The sequence below is a fragment of the Symphalangus syndactylus genome, chromosome 13, assembly GCF_028878055.3.
Source record: "Symphalangus syndactylus isolate Jambi chromosome 13, NHGRI_mSymSyn1-v2.1_pri, whole genome shotgun sequence".
NCBI classification, from domain to species: domain Eukaryota; kingdom Metazoa; phylum Chordata; class Mammalia; order Primates; family Hylobatidae; genus Symphalangus; species Symphalangus syndactylus.
In genome coordinates, this window is record NC_072435.2 from 91639929 (window position 1) to 91663141 (window position 23213).

Genomic DNA, 23213 nt, shown 5'->3' on the forward strand with positions numbered 1-23213 from the left:
CTCTATTTTAAAGTAAAATACTGTGGTAATCTAAAAATAGAATGTTACAAGTAAAATCAACGTTACTCAGGCATGGGAAATCTGCTATTACAGTGACTTTGACAATATGCTCACTGCTGTCATGGGGATAGTAAAGTCAGAGTGACCACAATGAAGGAAAATCATCTTTGTATCTTGTGTATTTTCACAAGAAAACAATTTATGTTTCGGTTATGCTTCATTAGTTTTTGTTTGAAATTCACTTTTAACAACGCTAAATCGAAGCTAGATTGGGCCTAGGGACAATGCCTGTCATCAGATGGCATGTTTCAACTAAAGTCCAATAAGATTAATGATCCTTGCCTAAGTACTATTGGTTTCCTACAGAGGAGTGACAATGTGCTCAGTGTTACAAGAAATAACTAAATCACAGGGAAATACGACACACACCTCCCTTCAAGAAATTCTAATCTAACTATAGAAAAGACTAGAATCTTAGGCTTAAAAATCAATAGCCATCTCCCCAATCACCCCAGTCCCTAACCTTGGACAAATAAAAATAAAGCGGGGAAAACACTTTAGGATTTCTCTTACTTTCTGGTAAAGCATGTATTCTTGGTCCCAGACTTCGAAAGTACACATGTTTCATGGCCTCTTCAGCTGAAACCCTTTTCTTAGATTCATACTGTGAAAAAGCAAAGAACTGCTTCATTAGCTTTTTCTCTAATTACTGCAAAAAGTAGGAGATGGGCAAATTAGCATTTAGAGCTACTTTTAAAAAATCTTGATTATTTAATATGATGACTATTTTTCAACCAACAATTTGGAATACTCCAGTTATACTCTAATTTGAGTCGCTGTTGAGATTGTGTAATAACATCTCAGTTCCACATTTCTAAGATAAGGCTGGATCTTAAACAAGAATTTACATTGCTTGTATTTTCTGAAGCAAAGAAAAATTAAAATATTTGACCTGTGTAGTTACTTCTCTTCATGAACACCAAAGGACTGGTGGACATATACCCAGTAATTTTATGGCAGCCATTCTTAATTACCTATCCAATACTCATTTCCCTTTTTCCTTTGATGATACAACCTAGGTTCGTTCAAGGTGTCCATCAACTCTGATAGATGAATCATGAATCATAACTGTTCTAAATTTAGGCTAATTATGACAATCCTGCTCCCCAATTCCCAGTCTTTCTTACAATTAATGTTCTGGCCAATACGACTTGGAAAGAAACCTCATAGGGGTTTCTGTAAAGCTTTTGCTTCCAAGTTTCAAGAGGACTAATGTGGCTGGTACTACCCTTATCGTCCCCCCTAATTCCTGCTTTGGAGGGAAATATGAATGGCATTTGGAGGCAGAGCATCCTCCAAAGGCTGCAGGTATAAGGAAAAGAGAACATAAGAGACCATTAATTGCAGAGAATGAGGCCTTGACACAGCTGATCAATGCCAGTAACCAACTACCTCAGACTGTTGTAGGTGACAAGAGACCCAGACACATTAGAAGAAACCGTTTTTTGTTTTGTTTTGTTTTTCGTTTTTACTTAAACATGTGCCTTAAGCATAGATAATTTTATTTGTCATTAACAATACTGAAGAAGCTCTACTGACCCCATTCTACACATGAAGAAGCTGAGGCTTAACAACTTATTTAACAATTACTGTAAGATCTGACTTACCTGAAGAAATTTTGTTATCAACTCAATTCCTTCAGAGTCTAACCTAGAAACAACAAAGAACAAGTGAAAATTTATTCTCTCTTAGCTGATAAAACTTTTCAGATAAAACTATTTTCTAAGTGTTTTAATCTGCTAAATTTAAATGCCCTAAAATAGTCACTCTTGTTGCCTTCAAATAGACTCAAATCTGTTTTAGTCTTAAAAGACTGGCCTTGCTATTTGTTTAAGGATAAGCCATAAATAACTTGGCTTCAATCTGAATTTTCAATATCCAAGAACAAATTAAAGAATTTAAAAAATCACCATGCTGTCTCAAAACAAAGTAACTTTAGTATTAAGAAAGCTTAAATATTGTATCACTTTTTGCAGTCTTTCACTAAACTCAAGTATACAAGAGCATCATTTTCCTATTACATAGGTGAAAACACAGAGACAAGTGATGCCAAAATGTATCACTGTTGTTCAAGACAAACACAGAAATGAGCTATTCAACAAATTTTTACAGTTGTCTGCTTAGCACGGGGTACTAGAAGGTATTGAGTTCAATTTAAATATGCTACAATAACTTCATAAAACTTCATCAATAAGGGATATAAAACTAATGATATAATAAAGATGAAATTAGTATAACTAGGGGTAGTAGGGTTAGGGATTATGTTTTTTTTTTTTTTTAAAGATAGAGTTTCACTCTTGTTGCCTAGGCTGGAGTGCAAAGGCGCGATCCTGGCTCACTGCAACCTCTCTACCTCCTGGGTTCAAACGATTCTCCTGCCTCAGCCTCCCGAGTAGCTAGGATTACAGGCATGCACCACCACGCCTGGCTAATTTTTTATATTTTTAGTAGAGACAGGGTTTTTCCATGTTGGTCAGGCTGGTCTCAAACTCCCAACCTCAGGTGATCCGCCGGCCTTGGCCCCGCTAAAGTGCTGGGATTACAGGCATGAGCCACCGTGCCCAGCCTGAGATTATCTTAATGGAATAATCTCTTGACCAGAAGTAACAGGTTCTATCTTACACTGCCTTTCACTGGTAGAAGTACAATTATGAATAAAGTAACATTTTCTTCCAAGTGCTCTCAAGTGGGTCCTGTGGATGCTGCAGTCTAGACATTCTATGTAGTTTGCCATTCTAGCACATATCCAGAGTTCCCTGGGCACAAACTAGGCACTACAGTTATGGAGACTCTGCTTCAAAGAAAAGCTTCAACCTTCTACACTAAACATTACCAAAAAATAATTAAAGGACAAAAATAGAATTTATGCTACTTGGGAGAGACATGCAAAAAAAGCCCAGCACGTATTATTATTCTTCCTAAGAAAATCTAGTTAGAATGGTATTAGTTGCTATAGTAACAATAAGAGTACCAACTCACATAAATACTTTAAAAATATTTTTGGTGTCATAACTATTTTGCTCTTCCTTCCCTAGCTTGAAAATAAAAGGAAGCAGAACAAGTGTGTTATGTTGTGAGCAATGTGAATGGCTCTGGGTTAAAATAAATGATGTCCTTATTTGGTATCTTGGTGACTTTCAAAATTTGGGGGGATGGGGGGCAGGGAGATGGAAAATGCAGTCAAAGGGGTTATTCTATGTTATCTCCTGAAAATGTAATACATTCTACAAGTAAAAATGTTCTGACTCAAATTTTATTGGGAGCCTTGGATTGATCTTGGGGTAGGTCTAAGAAGAAACTTAAATGAATGGCTGACGTTTAGATGTTATATTTTGCTAAGGAATCGGACAGAGTTTATATTCTTCAAATATGAATTACATCATTAACACTGGTCAAAATACTGATAGGTTACCTTGTGTTATAGAGTCAAGATTTTACTTACATAACCCTTTCTTAGGTTTTTGTTAAGTAAATACAGAATAATTCTGTAGAAAGCAAAACAGGAATTTCATTATAATCTTTGTGGTATGGAATAAGGCATTAATCAATGTCTTCTTTCTGGGAAAAGTAACTATCTACATAAACTGTAGAATTCTAATACACGTACAGTTCAAAATTAAATAAGATCCTAAAATATATAAGGATTATGTGTATTATGTATTTTTTCCTGAATCCTTACTGTGACTAATCCTTCAAAAGATTGAAAAGAATCATGTGTTTTCCCCTTTCACATAAGAAAAAAAAAATACCTGGGTGCATGGTTAATTAGAGGCTGCGGTTTATATTTTGGAAAGTTGTAGTTCTTGAACTCATCATTTGAAGAAATACCTGGCCAAGTTTCCTGAGATGGAGTTCCTGAATTTAAAAAAAAATTTAATTATATTTATAAATATATATAAAATTTATATATAAAAATTATATATGCATATATATAACAAAGTGTCTTAGAGAACAATTTACATTTACCAGATGACTTAACTATTTCAACTGCAATTGAAATGACAGAAATAAATGTACATGGACTTTTTGTTTGGACTTTGCAATGATACTGTAAAAAGGATGCCTGGCCCTTTTTCTATCCAGTTTATACCACAAAAGTTAGCAATATTCCTTAATAATATGCTGACATCCAATTTTCCATACTAATTATATCTGTTTTTCCATAAAATCTTTATTGCAAAGATAAAACTTAGCAGATGAAGTTACCTAGAACAATCTATCTTCATAGTGTCCATTCTAATTTTTCTAAGTAACAGCTGTTTATGTTAGTCTCAGTATCAAATTTTAAAATATGTATTTTAGAGATACAGTCCTATCAAGCTAGTCAATTGTGGGTGCAAAATCACTGGGAAAAGATTTCTTCTGTTACCTAGCAGTCGGAAAATTAAGTGCAGTTCATCTTCCACAGTTGATCCTGGAAATAAAGGTCTTCCAGAAGCCATTTCAAAGAAAATGCAACCAACACCCCTTTAAAATAGATCATGAAAATAATTTAGCAATTCATTTACATATTATGAAGCACAAGAATCTTTTCCTTAAGATTGCCTCTCTGCAGAATTTTGCACTAGCCTGTTGGAAAACCTCCTGAAGAGATATTTTAGGTCTAACTAATTTGTTCACTTTTACCCTATTTGTCTCAATTTCTAAATTGCTATATCCATTTTTCCCACTTAAAATATCCAACTCTCCTTTGCATAATCCTTGAAGAATAACAAAGCCAACAGTGACTGAAGATTTACTATGTGTTAGAAATGTTTTTTAAGTGCACCAATTATCTCACTGAATCCTTGTATTAGCAATAGTGTAGACCATGGATTGAACAGCAAAGACAGGAGTGGGGAAAAACAACTGAAGAGATATTATGGTAATCTAGGAGATGACAGTGACCTAAGCTAGGCAGGAGAAATGGAGAGAAACAAATGATTCAAGACGTTTTGATGCAGGAAGCAGAGGTAGAACATGTTGGTACAAGGTGGTGTGTGTAAGAGAAGGAAAAGAAAAGGATGGTGGTTCAGAGATAAAATGGTGGTTCCTAGAATAGTCATCTAGCAACTGTATGTACACACATAGTTTAAGACATAATCCTTCCATTAAAGGGCTCGTAATCTAGCAACTATATATAAAAGTTAATTTTACATATTAAGTGTTATATAGAAAGTAAAATGATATAGTTGCTATGGAAAATAGTATGGTGGTTTCTCAAAAAATTAAAAATAGAATTACTATATGATCCAGCAATTAAACTCCTAGGTATATATCTAAAAGAACTGAAATCAGGCCAATGCAGGAGGATTGCTTGAGCCCAGGATTCTAAGACCAGCCTGGACAACATGGTGAGACAACGTCTCTTAAAAAGAAAAAGAGAAGGAGAGAGAGATAATTGAAAGCAGGGTCCTGAAAAGGTATTTGTACACCCATGTGCACAACAGCATTATTTACAATAGTCAAAAGGTGGAAGCAACCCAAATGTCCATCAATGGATAAATGGGTAACAGAATGTGGAATATATATTTAATGGAGTATTTTTAGCCTTAAAAAGGAAGGAAATTCTGGCATACACTACAATGTGAATGAACCTTAAAGACATTATGCCAAATGAAATAAGCCAGTCACGAAAGGACACACACTGCATGATTCTACTCGTAAGTGGTACTTGGAGCAGTCAAATTCATGGAGACAGAAAGTATTATAGAACAGTGGTTACCAGAAACTGGAGGTAGGGGAGGGGAATAGGAAGAAATTGTTAAATGGGTACAGAGTTTTGGTTTTGCAAGATGAAAAAGATTCTGGAGGTAAACAGATAGTGGTGGTAGTTGCATAACAATATAAATGTACTCAACGTCTCACAACTGTACACTTAGGTTAAAATGATAAATTTTATGAGTATTTTACAATATTAAAAATTAATTTTAAAAAGTTGTATGAGACATTTTATATAACTGTTCAAGATAGCAACAGAAATAGGTATAGGACTTATTACCACATGAAGAACATAGAAAATAAATGCAACCACAGTTCAGAGGAAGGAACTGCCAACAGAGGCTAGAGTATATTCAGGAAAGGATTTATGAAAAGCTGTGTTTGAACGTTACTAGGAATGAGCCCAAGTTAGAGCACCGGAATGGGCATTCCAGATGGGTGGACTGGTATGAACACCAAGAGCAAAGCTAGGAAAGTCCACATTATTCCTGAGATATAGTGAGTATGCCATTTTGTTAAAAGGGAACATATGTGTTGAGAAACAGTCTGAAATAAGTTGGAAAAGGTAGTTTAGAGACATCTTATGGAAATCCTTAAGTATCAGATTGAGGAATTAATTGTACCTTATTCTATAGGTAATGAAGGGGGTGGCAGTAATGGTGTTTGAGTAGAAGAGTGTCAAGATCGAAGTGGTGTATGAGAAAGATGACTACAGTATTTTAATTATTACTTTTAGTTCAAGTTAAAGCAGAAAGATTTTGGTGAATATTAAATGATGACAAAATGATAATTTTGTTTTAAATTACTATGTATCAGATACTCTTGAATGTCTCATAAAGCACTCTTCTGAGTGTTCATTTAATCTTAACATCATCTACAACACTTCAAAGTAGTTATTGTTACTATTCCCATTTCCTTAAATGAGGAAACTGAGGCAAAGGCCAGTAATTTGAATAAAGTTACCACATAGTTCTAAATGGCAGAATTGGTATTTAAACCTAGGTAATCTAATTCCCATGCCAGAACTCATTAATCACTGTTATATTATGGCTCTTTAAAATAATACCTCCTTAAAAGTATATACTTATCAATACATCCTGCATTAACAGTTACATTCTTTCAAAACAATAAATGTCAGTGATATCTGTATATATTTACCACATGTCAATCTGTGTTGAGTACTCCGAGGAACCAAGAAGCACATCAGGTGGCCGGTACCATAGTGTGACAACTTCATTTGAGTAGGTCTTTGTGGGAACTGACTTGGCTCGGGCTAGTCCTTCATAGAGAAAATAAAACAAAGGGTTATGAAAAAGCTTTAATGGATCTCTCAGACCCTGTTCTCACCATGACTCCATTCAAAGGGATGCCTGAGATGGTTAACTCGTAGCTTCTTGAGGCTTCACCACTGTTAACTTTATGAATTTGTTGAGTGCATGTGGCCCTAAGTCGGCAAATCCTTACATAGTTGAACTAAACAAGAATTCCACAACCAGAGACTATGCTTACTTTTATGTTTGAATACACCTGGTGAAGTATTCTGGGTGAATCTAAACTTAAGATGTTTTCCTTCTGTCCATGAATCATGATGCCAAAATTATTTCTCAGCTGCAATTAAATTAATCCAAAATAGGCCAATGACATTGAGATAACACAATTTTACTTCTAACAGCTATGAGCTTTTGTCACCTTTTAACCTGATTACAACTTTCATTTGCTATACCATTTTTTATCAAAAACTGTAAAGTTATTGGTCCATAATCTCATTGAGATTTACTGACAATTTCTTTGCAGAAATTGACTTAGGGACAATTTCCTTGGAATAAAATTACAATGCTGTTCTGTACTCCCTTTTTAGGTTTTAAGTTACATGGATGATTTTGGAGTAAGACAGACTTCGTTGTCCTTGGATATTATTAATTGCTGTTTATGTCAGGGGTGTCCAATCTTTTAGCTTCCCTGGGCTACAATGGAAGAAGAACTGTCTTAAGCCACACATAAAATACACTAACACTAACAACAGCTGTGAACTTAAAAAAAAAAAAAAATCGCAAAAAAGTCTCATAATGTTTTAAAGAAGTTTACAAATTTGTGTTGGGCTGCATTCAAAGCCATTCTGGGCCATGGGTTGGACAAGCTTGGTGTAAGTGATATAAAACATTTGCCATTCCTTTGCTAATTTAATATGGAATCTATTGATAATCCAGAAATAAAGGCTAGAGTTTACAACTTTATCTCGAGTCACTAGTGTGAGAGTTATTACCTCGAAGCCTCTAAATTATGACCTGAAGAAGCAACTTTAAAAAATATCTGGAAAATTATAAATTTATTTTGCCAAAGCAAGGAAGAATTTATTTTTTAGGCTGAGATTGCTGTTGTATATAACTTTGTATATCTGATTAAAATATTAAAGAAAAATGTCACAAAATAAAAAATCAATACTTTATTTTACTGAATAAGATTACAGAAACAATGTCAGAAATTTAATTAGGCAGGACTCATATACTATTTCAGTTCAGTATAATGGTGAAAGGTTATAACTGGAACAATGTTGACATTATTTCATTTAATTACAAATTTTACTCTAGCATCTCAACTTGGTGAAGTAAGTCCAACAAATTATTTTCATACCAATTTTGGTAATTAATTAACAAGATGGAGGTAGCTTTCTGACCTCTCTTCTTGATATTAAAAGTGGGTTATAGGAAGGCAAAGGACAGGGTTGCAAACGTGCTTATCCTGTAACATACCATATCAACGCAAATTACCAGTTATAGTTTCCTCAGCATCCTACTCTCCCACTCCTGAGAGGATTCCGAACTATGGTGTTTGTCTACATGGACTTCTAGTTCACAATTAGAATTTCAATAATGATTGGAATGAAATGAAACAATCTCTCCTAAACCAAATTAATTAAATGTGATATGGCATTATTATTCAAGCCATTTTCTATCATTAGTGAAAATATCTGTCTATATCACTAGTTCCTAGACTTCTGATTTTCACTGATCATGGGAAAAGGGTAGAATTTTCAGAGGGACAGAGAACAACTTATAGTATAAATACTCAAAGTTATATGACCCTCCTTCACATGAAGTCATATTTACTATGCAACCAAAAAAAGAAAATGGAAGAAATAGAGACAGAGTTGAATATACTACCTCATGGAATAATCAGAATTTCTTGTTGTCTTGTGGGTAAAATTTGCCTGGCTTGCTTTGTGAGGTTGGAAGCAAAATTTAAAGCACTCAGAGTATTCCCTGATAAAAGTAGTTGCTGTTTTTTTCTTCTTCTTTTTGAGACAGGGTCTTGCTCTGTCAACCAGGCTAGAATGAAGTGGCTTGATCATGACTCACGGAAGCCTCAACCTCCCGGGCACAACTGATCCTACCATCTCAGCCTCCCAAGTGGCTAGGACTAGAGGTGCACACCACCACACCTTGATAATTTTTAATTTTTTGTAGAGGCAGGTTTTTGCCATATTGCCCAGACTGGTCTTGAACTCCTGAGCTCAAGCAATCCGCCTGCGGGGCCTTCCAAAGTGCTAGGGTTACAGGTGTCAGCAACCATACCCAGCCAAAGGCAAATTTTTTATAGTCCTTGACATTCCTTTTGCTTTTTTTTTTTTTTTTTGAGATGAAGTCTCGCTCTGTCATGCAGTGGCATGATCCTGGCTCACTGCAACCTCTGCCTCCTGAGTTCAAGCAATTCTCCTGCCTCAACCTCCCAAATAGCTGGGATTACAGGTGTCCACCACAATGCCCAGCTAACTTTTCTATTTTGAGTAGAGACAGGGTTTCACCATGTTGGTCAGGCTGGTATTGAACTCCTGACCTCATGTGATCCACCCGCCTTGGCCTCCTGAAGTATTTCTCTTCACCGCCATTCATTTTGGGATTGGGAATAAAGAGCATTACATGCAGGTTAGCTAAGAAAGACAAGGAGAAGGAAAAAGGGTGAAAAGGAAATGGTGGCTGGGGGAAGGAGAGAGAAAGACAAAAGAGAAAGAGAGAGTAACAATTATTATAAGAGAAATAACAACATAAACTATGCCCAAGAAGAGACTTTATGAAAGCATATGTAAATAGCTTATAATCTGTTGTTCAAACACAGGTAACCCACATATTTCCTTTTTAAGGAAGGAAATGCAAAAAGTAATTTACTCTTCAAATGGCAAAGTACTAAACGAGCAAAAGTATAGGAATTTCCAGAATAAACTTACTATTTAATAACGGTGAAGAGTAATACTTGAAACACTCGTATTTATCAAATTTAATGAAATACTCCAAACAAAACTACCATAATCAAAGCCAGGTGTGATGGCTCACACCTGTAATCCCAGCATTTTGGGAGGCCAAGGCAGGAGGATTGCTTGAGGCCAGGAGTTCGAGATCAGCCTGAACAACATGGTGAAACCCCATCTCTACTAAAAATACGAAAATCAGCTGGGCGTGGTGGGCACCCCTGTAATCGCAGCTATTTGGGAGGCTGAGGCACCAGAATTGCTTGAACCCAGAAGGCGAAAGTTGTAGTGAGCTGAGACTGCACCACTACACTCCAGCCAGGGTGACAGAGCAAGACCCTGTCTCAAAACAAACAAACAAAAAACTACCATAATCATTTATGAAAAAAATTATAAATTTAGTTATGGAAAACTGCATGGGTTTTTAAAAACTAAGTTCTCCAAGAGTATTCAAACTCTCAGAATGGGGGACACAAAAAATTCAAAGCTACTCTACAAAGTTCCTTCAACATGAAAAAGTTTACTTTCTAGAAGCAAAAAAAGCATTTAATTTTACTTTCAATTCCCTTAAAACCAGATTGGCTTAAAAAAGTAGATAAATAGCTGCAATTAAATTACTGAGCATACAATAAATACAGAGTAATGGTGGCAGGTATATTAAGGGAACTCCTTTCAGTAGTTGCTTCTAAACTCATTGCTCTCAAGACCCATTTTATACTCTTGAAAATTATCAAAGACCTAATAAGAGCTTTTATTTTTGTGGATATATTTACTGATATTTGCCACATTAGAAATTAAAACTTAGCAAATTTTAAAATATTATTTTCTCTTTAAAAATACCACCCATTATATGTAGCATGAATGACATTTTTATGAAAGACTTTTTTTTATAAAAACAAAACTTAGTAAGAAGAATGGCCTTCTTTTACATTTTTGTAAATCTCTTTTAAGTCTTGTTTTTGGTGTAGAGATGGGGTCTTGCTATGTTGCCCAGGCTGGTCTTAAACTCCTGGCTTCAAGTGATCCTCTCACCTCAGCCTCATAAGTGCTGGGATTACATCCCGAGCCACCATGTCTGGCCTAAAGTCTATTTTAATAGAAGACAACTGGATTCCACATCTGTTTTTGCATTCGATGTTTCGTGATATGGTGCTTTGATACATATCACAATATGTATCAAAATGGATCAAATATACATATCACAACATACATACATATATGAAGGAAATCAAATCTCACACAGATATGAGGTTGAAAAGAGGAGGGGCATTTTAATAGCCTTTTCTGATAAATGTGAATAGTCTTATTTGACACTACATCAGAACTAGAAAGTAAGTGGTCTCTTAAAAGCTATGTGGTAACAAAAACTATAACGATGAACCTCTCATGCTTTTGTTGCACTAAAATTCATTGACCTTGTACTTTAAATGGGTCTTTTATTCATGCATGATTCTGTAATACCATGCATTAGCCATTTGGAAAACAGTGGTTCCCTGAGTTATACATTCCAAATGTTTATACACTTTTTCAGCATATCGAAAATCGTGTTTGTTAACATCAACATTGGTCTCATCAGAAAAGTCTGTAAGTATTGAAAAGCCATCAAACTCAAAGCAGATCCAAATTTCCAAACTCTAATTTTTGCTTGAAAACTTCAATTTTTTTATTGGCAAGAAATATTGACAGTTCTTTTCCTTGAAATGACAGGCTTCCTTCATTGTCAGGAAAATGTCTGCCAAATACCTAAGTCTGAATAACAGTTTGTCTTTCAGTCATTTAAGTAAAAATGGTGTCCCTTCAAATAACAGGGCTAGTTCAATTTGCACTCAAATAATCACATGAGCACCTTTCCTTGAGAGGTAACTGCATTATTTCTGTGTGCAGCAAATGAGTTTTATGTACACTTCCCATTTTATCACATAAAATATTAAAAAGAAATGCAGTCAAGGATGGAAATTAAATATAATTAATAAATTTTATTGCTTCACCATGTAAGTGTAACTGACAGTTTTTCCTTTACATAAGTGTAGTGGTAAAGAATACAATGATGGCCTGGGCATGGTGGCTCACACCTGTAATCCCAGCACTTTGGGAGGCCAAGGTGAGTGGACCACCTGAGATCAGGAGTTCGAGATCAGCCTGACCAACATGGCATTGGTCACGCTAAAAATACAAAATTAGCCAGGCATGGTGGCGCATGCCTATAATCCCAGCTACTTGGGAGGCTGAGGCAGGAGAGTCACTTGAACCCTTAGGAGGCAGAGGTTGCAGTGAGTCAAGATCACACCACTGCACTCCAGCCTGGGCTTTAAGAGCAAAATGCTGTCTCAAAAAAAAAAAAAAAAAAAAGAATACAGTATATATTTTGGTGCCACTACTCTTTGATGTATAGTGTATAGTTTTATGCGTTATTACTTTGGGATCATCATTGCAAATATTAACACAGTGAAAAAGGCAAAGAACAGATGGTACAATTTTGGTAATGTATTTACATCTAGAGGCCTACTACAAGGGTCTCAGGAGCCCTAGGGGTCTTTGTCCACACCCAAGAACAGCCTGTGCCTTTTAGAATTTGCTGCTAATAACCAACATAAATCACCAAAGTTCTGTCAAATATCTTATTCTGTGGGCTACCGAGAAAATTTCCACACCCACATAAAAGCAATGGCATATTATGACAGTGGCTGATTTTTTACATTTAAGAACCTGGAAGTACTAATAAATATCTCATACATTCCATACCAAAATCTGCTAGCTTTAATTCTCCTTTTTCATTAATGAGGAGGTTCTGTGGTTTCAAGTCTCGATGCAATACCTTTCTTCTATGGCAATATGCCAAACCACGTAGAATTTGGTACAGAAACAGCTGTAGAAACAAATAAATAAAAATTAGTCTTACAGATGAGACATGCTTTAGTATAAGCATAAATGATGGTAACAAAAAAGCAGCTGGCCTAGAACATTGTAACAGGAAAAAGAAAGTAATTGCACCCTTAAGTACAATGTCTTTTTCCTTTTATAGTGGCTTTCTGAATTTAATAGTTTATTATTCTATTTGAAGCATCTACCTATTTCTTTTAGTCTAACAGTATCTATGGAAATATTTTTTAAAATGAAACTTCCTCCTAGCAGTAACAGTTGATTTACTGTGGAAAATGACTTAAAAAAAAAATCCTCATAAACTTACAGGCCTACTAAGATTTACATAGTTTAATTATAAAATTCTGGCACAACAACCAACCAACCCCCCTCCCACCCATCTCTCCTTAAAAAAAAAAAAACAATAAACAAAAACTCTGATCTGGGGCAGTGTCTTTAAAATAAGGCATTGGAATTGGTGATTTTATGAAAAGTCTGAGGTATCAAAGAGAAAGCTGCTGCATAGCTCTGGCAAATTACTTACTATAAAAATAACCTAAACCAGCTTCTATCACTCATCTCTTGGGTACTTTACTTTCAGCACCTCCTACTCAGCCTTCAAAATCTACTGTGATTCGCAAAGGGGCATTAGCACTGTAGTGTTCTGAATGACTCTGAAAAAAGCAATTCCTATAAGGCTAATGGTAGAGTTTTTGTTGTAGATTTTGGTAGAAAGAGGGTTATGGAACACATAAGACCTTTGATTCTCTGGGGTTAACAAAAAGAACCCCAAGTACAGAGGATTCAAGAGTTTCCCCTCAGTTCATTTGTAGGTGAAAAACAGAGCATCCGAACACTGAGGCAGCCAAGGCAGCAGGTCAACGGTACGCCTGAATGAATTCTCTGTGCCAGAGTCTCTGCAGTCTACATAATTATGTTTTTAAAACTCTAAAATTACTATTTAAATGAATTCCTGTTACACTTTGTATTTTGAAAGTATAAAGGCCATTTATACAAATAAATAATAAAACGCTTTCCAACTTAAGCTAATCATGTAAACTTGGCATTAAAGAAATAAACGTCCCAACATTTGTGAAATTATCATCATTAAGGACCTTGTTTTATTTTCAAATTATTGCTAATAAAAAAAGCAGGTAAAACAAAATTAAAACCAAAAAAGATACAAAATGACAGTTATAACACTTTGCAAACAAAAAATGTAAAATATGATGAAAACAACCCTGACAGAATATATATGGAAGTACATTTAAAGCCCTTTTTAAAAATCCTTAGCAATGTGTTATCCATATGTTCTGAGCTGTCTTTTAGTAACAGAAACTGGCTCTTCTGTATAACCACCAAACTTACTATTTTTTTAAAATGTAAGTTTAAAATTACTACCTACAGAATTAGAAATGTCTGAAGCGCACAGCTGCGACAGCCTATTTTCAGAATAGGTTCTTACATATTGTTGACTAAGTTTGGATAAATAAATCTTTGCTAAATTTGGATACACTACTCAGGTCAAAGAAACCTACTATAAGAATACAAACTATGCTGGATGCTGTTACTCAGTTAATAACTTCTGGGTATCATCTGGCACTGATTTTATGGCAAACTTTTTTAGCATTAAATTTTTAAATATGTTGTAGTAAGAAAACACACCAATTATCTTACTCTTCTTCCTGACAGTACAGATTGGTATTTCCAGCACAGTGTTCACAAAACCTGCATGTTCTGGCCTTATTCATTAGTCCTGAAAAGTTGTTGTTTTACAATTAAATACCATTTATTTAGGGAGTTCACTATTTAAAGAAGGCCTTTCACAGAATGCACCCATCATTCGTATTTATTTTGAATTTTTTTTAAAGCAGAATACACCTGTACATATATTCTATATTAGGACAATCAGTTGTAATGTGAAATGTCAAAAGAATGAAGTGGTTCTACAAAAAGGTCTGATCCTAAGAAAGCTATAGTATAGTAAACAGAAGTTCTGGGTAAATACTACACGTTCAGAGGACAATAACCTATTTAAAAGGCCAAACAGAAAACCCTGAAGAAGAGTTATGAGGCTGGTACATTTCATTATATAATGGTTCACCTATGCTTTAAACAAAATTTAAAAATTACACACGAAAGAAAACCTACCTTTACATTGTGCATGCTCATGATGTTTCCACAGTCATCCATGTACTGTTTCAGGTCTTTATCCTGGAAAAACACAGCACTCTGCTATGTGACACACCGTTTTCAGAATGTTGTGACTGGTTCACTTAATAGTGTTTTTCAAAATAAGTTGTTTTTCAAGAAAAGATATTGGATGCACCGTACACATAATTTAATGAAAAACTGATAACTAAACAATAAAGTCCCTTGGGCTGTTAAAAAGTCCAATTTATCTAAGCACAGCTGCAGTTTAAAGAAAAATAAAAAACAAACTAAAAGTCCAATTTACTATGTTTTTCTAAAGCAAAGTTAAATACCGAATTTTTATGAGATGCTTACCAGATACTCAAACACCAAAGTCAAGGATTTATCTGTGTGAACAATGTCATGTAAGGTTACTATATTTGCATGTTTTAAATCCTTTAATAGTGAAACTGCAAAACAGAAAAAGAAAGACAATTGTTTAGTCTGTGGCAGTGTTTATAAAAATCTGAAGTAAGTTGAACATATGAACTGATTAAAAGATTCTCTTAAGTTTAGGCCTTGGGCGATGGCTCACCCCTATAATCCCAGCACTTTTGAGAGACCAAGGCAGGCGGATCACTTGAGCCCAGGAGTTCAAGACCAGCCTGGGCAACAATGCTATTTAAAAAAAAAAAAAAAAAAAAAGATTCTCTTAAGTTCAAAGCAATAATTTACCAAGAGGATTGGTTGTAAAACTGTTCATGGAGGCTGGGCACAGTGGCTCACGTCTGTAATCCCAGCACTTTGGGAGGCCGAGGCAGGCGGATCATGAGGTCAGGAGATCGAGACCAGCCTGGCTAACATGGTGAAACCCCATCTCTACTAAAAAATACAAAAAAAAGTTAGCTGGGCGTGATGGCAGGCGCCTGTAGTCCCCGCTACTCGGGAGGCTGAGGCAGGAGAATGGCGTGAACCCAGGAGGCAGAGCTTGCACTGAGCCAAGATCTCGCCACTGCACTCCAGCCTGGGCAACAGAGCGAGACTCCCTCTCAAAAGAAAAAGAAAAAAAACAACAGTTCATGGAAATCAACTTTTTCTTTTATACTACTGGGTTTGATATTATAATACTTAAAATTGTCCCCCATATTATAATATTCTCCATGTCATCTTCTGTATTTTTCTTAAATGTTAACTTTTGAAACTTCTGGGATTAATTTAGATATAAAGTACAAGGAACCATTTTTCCCCTCCACATTACTAATCAGTTGCCTCAAGCCATTTTCTGAATAATCTTCTTTATAAAATGGTACTATGATATAAATATGTTTACACACTGTTTTTTAATTTATTTAGTTTATCTGGTTAATTTATAGTTACCATGTTCCTCATGTACCAATATATAACATTTCCCTATGACAAATAGTTGTCTATGATAGTGATTTTTAATGAATTCAGATTTCATTTTAAGTTATACACTAATATAATTAATCCCTTTCTTTTGAATATGTTTTAGAAATTAGCTTTTCAAAGGTTTAATATTTTCCAGTCATTACTTGTATATCTGAGCTCTTTTTACTTATAAAAAATAAACTCTTATTCCACCACTTTGATTTTAAAATGTTCTGTATAATTATTATACCTTCTCTTATAGCTGTGCAGGGTGCACCTTCTTCATGTTCCAATCGGATCTCTTTTAATGCCACCAAATTCTCTGTCAATTTACTTCTTCCTTTATATACTGTTGCATATGTACCCTATAAAATATATTTTTAAAGGACACATCAAAAGTATAAGAGTCTATTTAATACCATCTTATAATAAAGAGCTCTACCTGAATTTCTAGTTTCTAAGCATTGTTAAATTCCATCTCGAAAAGAAAAAACACACAATGATCAGCCTTGGCTTTTCTTATAGTAAACAGGACTTTCAGTTCATATGCACAGCTTCCATACTTCTGTAACATTACAGAGTGCCTCAAGAGTGTAAAAACATAGACAGAATACTTACTTTTTGTACTTTATTTCAGATTAACAATTAGATCAATAGCTTTAAAATCAAAGGTGCTTTACCTGCAATGGTATATGGAGACTGATAGACACTAATTGAACATATTAGCTGAAAAATGAAAATGTAATGTACATATTGTTACATCATAATTTTTTTTTTTTTTTTTTGAGATGGAGTTTCATTCTTTCGCCCAGGCTAGAGTGCAGTGGCACGATCTTGGCTTGCTGTAACCTCCACCTTCTGGTTCCAAGCGATTCTCCTGACTCAGCCTCCCCAGTAGCTGGGATTACAGGCGCCTGCCACCACGCCCGGCTAATTTTTGTGTTTTCAGTACAGACGGGGTTTCACCATGTTGGCCAGGCTGGTCTCGAACTCCTGACCTCATGATCCACCTGCCTCGGCCTCCCAAAATGCTGGGATTACAGGCGTGAGCCACCACGCCCGGCAATCATAAAAATTTTACCCATGTTTCTAGACTTTTCAGAATCTTTGTACATTAACTCTCCTTTAAAAAACACAGATCTCTTCTATTATTGCCAGGACAGCCCTCAAGCTCCTTTAAGGGTTCCCTATTAACTATTATTTTCTTTGCCCTTTCCTACTATAGGAGGTAGGCCATTTCGAATCAGTAGTACTAGTAGCAAGTTCAAGAAAACCAAGATCTTAAGAATTTCCTTAACCTTTAAAAAATGTGTTTTTATCTTTATTCTGATTTTTCACAGGTCTGAACTCATGCAATTTCCCATGGTGGCACAGACAGTAGACTGCCAGTAGACTAAGTGGCAAATGCCTACTTTGTTATCAAGAAAACATAATACTTTCTGCTTCAATAAAAATTTCAAAGCTATAAAAAAAATTCATTTCCTCTCAAACTGATGGGATAATTTCAAGAATTGAAGACCCTAACTCCTAGAAACTCTGTTACCTTTCCAGAACAAGTATATAATCTTGTTGACATCAGTATTTATGTTTTTTCCAGGTTAACAAAAACTGTGGAGTAACAGAGTTTGAATGATGAATAAGAAAAATATGTCTTACATTTTTTAAATAAATATTTACTTACCTCTCCAAGCTTTTCCAATTTGATGTAGGTTTCCATTTTTCCAAAGCCAATTTCTGACTGAAAAGGTAAAACAATGATAAATTTAGTATTTATTCTTTTTTTTTTTTTTTTTTTTTTTTGGGGACAGCGTCGTCTCACTCTCGCCCAGGCTGGAGTGCAGCGGCACAATCTTGGCTCACTGCAACCTCCACCTCCCGGCCGGGTTCAACAGGTTCAAGTGATTCTCCTGCCTCAGCCTCCAGAGCAGCTGGGATTACAGGCACGCACCACCAAGCCCGGCAAATTTTTGTATTTTTAGCAGAGACAGGGTTTCAACACGTTGGCCACGTTGTTCTCGAACTCCTGACCTCAAGTGATCTGCCTGCCTTGGCCTCCCAAAGTGCTGGGATTACAGGCGTAAGCCACCGCACCCAGCCTAGTATTTATTCTTAAAGTTTCAATTCATCTCTTCCTCAAACTTCTGAAACTTTCCCACTTTAAAGAATGACTAAGAATAGAAAAATCTGATTATAATCAAATGGTTGAATATCTATCAAGTTTTAAAATAAACCCAATATTGGAACATTCAAAGGTTCAAAAATATCAAAGTTCACAATCAAAATTGTCAACCCAACCTTTATATACATAGTTAACATTCTGTCATAAAAAGTATATTGTTTTATTCTAAGACACCACAGGCATTTTAAGATACTAAAGAATCTTATCAAGGATAACTACTTGGGATTTCCTTTTTAATAAAATTGCAAAATAAATAATTTTCCTATATATTTTCCCTCACCAATCTGAATTCCCAAGGAAGTCCTGCAAACAACAAAATACTATTTGTTTCAGGCTTTCCAATCAAAATATGATGAAAAAGACAACTGAAAATCATGCTCTACTATGGATCAGGAAGTGGCAAACATAGAAGCAGCAATGTAAATCTAATTCTGGCTACACCCCCTGGCCAAAAAAACAAAACAAAACAAAAAAACCCACAACAAGAGAAAATGCTTTAAAAGTGAGTTCTCAAAAGCCTTGTTTTAAACTTGAGCTTGCCTGCCTGTTGTGTATGGAGATGATAAACAGAGTAGATGAAATATACCTAAATATGTAATACAAACCTAATATTTAAAATGAAAAAGAAAAAACCTTAACACAAAATTTAGGAAATTTTTTTTTTTAGATAGATTGAAAACTAGGGACTGAGAGAGCAGAAATATTTTAAAAAGTAAGACAGAATGGGAAAAGAATTTTCTTCAAGTTGCTTTCTAGTACCCCTTTGTAGATAATGGAAAAGGTAATGATAATCTAAAGAAAGATTCACTTGCTTAGAATGGTTCTAATGCCCTTAAATAAAAAGCCGGTGAAAGTTTTTTAATACATAATCTCAGTTCTCAACGGTGTATAAATTATGCCAGCTGATTAAATGCTGTGATTTAGTCAAACTCTAGAGGTCTAAATATGCAATTTTCCTTGGAACTGTGGAATAAAATTAAAATAATCCTTGATAATTAGACTTGCATCACTTACCATTTCAGACAATAGGATAAATTATCCGAAGTTGAATGGCCAAAAGTAGCAGAGGCCCCTCAAAAGAACTGTTTTTATCTTTTTGTTACAATGATATATATCATATTAAAAGCCATGTGGAAAATTGCACATCCAATCGTACTTAATTCAATTTTAGTAAACTAATTAAAACTTTGGTCACAGGTATTATTGAATGAATGACAAATTATTTTTGCACTCTGATATTTTCCCATATATGACGTTTTTCATAAAACAGTAAATTTTAAAAATGAAGTTTTACAACCATCACACACTATTCATCCATGTATTGTCTTGTACACGACTCAGTATTAAGTCCTTCACTTTCTAGTATCAATAACTATGCAAAATAAAGAAGTAAAACTACAATAGATAACATTTTTAAAATACAAGTGAAGTTTTTAAAATCAGTATGAAAAACATGGCAAATAGACCACTATCTGGTACATGACAGTCTGATTATGAAAATCTTTTAATTTATATATGTTTTTATATAGCCTATTTATATATGATCTTAAATACTTTACTTCATAAAAAACGCTACTTGCCAAGATCACAGAAACTAATAAAATATCTTTATTCTGATACTTATCTCTGGAATTTAGGTGCTTAAATTCATGAATATGGAACTATCGCATTTTTGCCATGAATTTTAAGTTCTGTGTCATCTTTTATGGGGAAAAACACTATATTGAGAATAAATGCAAACTAGTATGAACAAAAGAACGAATATTCCTGAAAAAAAATATTTAAAATGTCATTATAACAATCAGAAGCACGTGGGAAATAAGACTGTAAGCTAGGCATTTTTTCTTCTCAGGAGTAGAGAAATTTTCTTATTAATCCTTTTATCTTAAATGAATGAATACTACCACGTTCTTAAAACATCAAATACACTAGGGTCCAATGGTTACTATGACAAAATGTCGAGGTTTGCTTTAAAGACTATGTAAATGGACTACAAATTAGACTGTAAAGACAAAAATGTATGAGGTTAAGTTTAAATTTGAATAATCACTCTATAAAATAAACAACACTACTGAATTCCACCCATGCAGGCAGGCAGGCAGGCAGAGAATTCAGACAAAGGCACAATTACACTAGTGAATTGTCTGTCAGATCCTAATTCAAAAAGTAAAGGCTGAGCCCCCGTTTTAGTAATCTTCAACTTAGGATTTAATGATTACATCAAAATAGTACTTACTGAATCTTTAAATAAAATTTTTAGAAAATTTTGCTTGCATTTTTATTGGCTGAACACGACAAGATTAACAATAGATATAATGACTAGCTTGTTGACGTGCTCTCCTACAGAAATTATTCAGAGGACAGAGGACAAAGCTCATTTATTCAACATTTACCCAGCACAATGTTAGGTGCTAGAGAAGACAGATATGATTCCCACTTTCATGAGTTCACAATCTAGACTGAGTTCCATTCTAGATTATTTTAGAATATTTTAAAAGTTTCACAGAAACAGAAATAATAGCTAAAGAAATAGCACAATAAGCTTTATAATGTATATGTGGTTGTTTCAGTCTCTGTAGAAACTCGAAAATTGCCAATGCCAACTATATCGCAAGTCGTCATAGTGGGGTATTTTGGAAAAATTTTCAATTAGCAATAACTGTGCCTTAGATAAACCTCGGGTATGATACTATCACTGCTCAAAGCTTATATTTTCATGTAATATAAAAGCCCCCTTAATGCCGCTTTCTAGACAAATGAAGATAATTTTTTCTGATATTTCACTGTTCTAAGAAAATACTTCACTTTTTGGCAGCCCCAAACAAATTCCTATTCAGATGGCTCTTACAGTATAAGCACGTGAAAATTCTAAATATATATATATAAATTAAATTATAATTTATAATAGTCTTCCTAGAATTCAGTGTAACTTGTAAGCAATACCAAGCCTTATGGGAAATTTTTTGTTCACTTTGGATTTAGCAACATAATTACTCTATCACATGCTGGAGATGCTGTTCTAGCTGAGCTTCAAAACAAATGAAGCACCAGAGGTCCCCATTATCCACAGGGGATACTTCTAAGAACACCAGTGGATGCCTGAAACAGCAGACAGCACTGAAATCTATATGTACTAGGTTTTTCCCTATACATATTAATACACTCCTAAGATAAAGTTTAATTTATAAATTTTGCAGAGTAAGAGATCAACTAATTAAATAACTATAATAAAACACTGTAATAAAAGTTACGTGAATGCAGTCTCTATCTCTTGCTCTCAAAATAATCTTATTGGCATTGTATTCACCTATCTTCAGACTGTGTTTGACCTCACATAACCGAAATTGTGGAAAATGAAACTACAGATAAAGGGGGAAGCTTCTGTATGTACAGAGGATCCATAGATGACATTTTAAGAGTGAGTATGTATTAATATATAAGAAACGGGGCCGGGCCTGTAATCCCAGCACTTTGGGAGGCCGAGAAGGGCGGATCACAAGGTCAGGAGATCAAGACCATCTTGGCCAACATGGTGAAAATACAAAAATTAGCTCTACTAAAAATACAAAAATTAGCTGGGTGTGGTGGTGCATACCTGTAATCCCAGCTACTCGGGAGGCTGAGGCAGAAGAATCACTTGAACCCAGGAGGCAGAGATTGCGGTGAGCCAAGATCGTGCCACTGCACTCCAGCCTGGTGACAGAGCAAGACTCTGTCTCAAAAAACAACAAAAAAAGAAACAGCAGGGGAAGAGGGAGGCTTTTTCAAACATTCATTTCCCTCCCTGTGGGAATTACCGAGTTACTGTTAATGACAGAAATGTGTTTTATCCCTTAGACTTGGTGGGCAGGGGGAGAGATTGAGAATCTCTATTCTACTCAGCCACTTTGTCTTACAAAAATTGCTATTATCATCACCACAATACCACCTTAATCCTGTACTCCTGTACACAATATGCTAAAGGTAAATTCTGTGGGACTTTGAACCTCACTCCCACATTCCATCTTATATTTCTAATTACTGAGAGATGTAAGGACTTGATTGTATTTTCTCACCTGCTCTGAGAATTAAGAAAGGTCTATATGGTCTACTGGTAAAACCAGGAATGAAGAATCCAAACATTCACTGTTTAGGAAGGCATATGCTCTTAAAATGTATAAACCTATAATTTGAATACAATAAGACAAATTTTTATATATGGATGACCTTCATTCTAATTGAAGCTGCACTCAGTCTCACAAAACTTCCACTGGGTATACCATTATTTTAAGGGCAAGGAAGCTCTGACGAATCCTGACTATCTACACATAGGCTTTCCCACTATTCTAATAATTAACTAAATATGTTGAGAATATTTTTTCTTATCAATCATAAAGGACTACTAAATAGCACTTCACCAATCCAATAGCCACTATTTTTAACATGACATATGATCACTAAATGTAATGTGGTATCCTGGAGGGGGTATTGGAACAGAAAAAGAACACTGACAAAAAATTAGTGAAATCTGAATAAAGTATGGAGTTTTGTTACTAGTAATGTACCAATGTTGGTTTCTTAGTTGTGACAAATGTATTAAAATAATATATAAAATGTTAATAATATGGTAACTGGGTATGTGGTATATAAGAATTATATAATTTTTGTAAT

At 34.9% G+C, this 23213-nt stretch overlaps 1 protein-coding gene and 1 non-coding gene across 2 annotated transcripts in view; both read right to left on the reverse strand.

The window, feature by feature from the left end:
• CDK17 (cyclin dependent kinase 17) overlaps positions 1-23213 on the reverse strand; it is a 119981-nt gene that overhangs the window by 3378 nt on the left and 93390 nt on the right. The window contains exons 6-15 of the mRNA XM_055239353.2: positions 18066-18122; positions 16635-16749; positions 15371-15465; positions 15014-15076; positions 12746-12869; positions 6919-7039; positions 4430-4527; positions 3810-3915; positions 1668-1710; positions 574-664 (exon numbers count right to left, since the gene is read on the reverse strand). Of these exons, the coding sequence (XP_055095328.1) occupies positions 574-664; positions 1668-1710; positions 3810-3915; positions 4430-4527; positions 6919-7039; positions 12746-12869; positions 15014-15076; positions 15371-15465; positions 16635-16749; positions 18066-18122 (913 nt within the window). The remainder of the gene's footprint in view (positions 1-573; positions 665-1667; positions 1711-3809; positions 3916-4429; positions 4528-6918; positions 7040-12745; positions 12870-15013; positions 15077-15370; positions 15466-16634; positions 16750-18065; positions 18123-23213) is intronic.
• LOC129461405 (U4 spliceosomal RNA) lies at positions 21134-21270 on the reverse strand. The gene has a single exon (XR_008650538.1). It is a non-coding gene; the product is annotated as a U4 spliceosomal RNA (small nuclear RNA).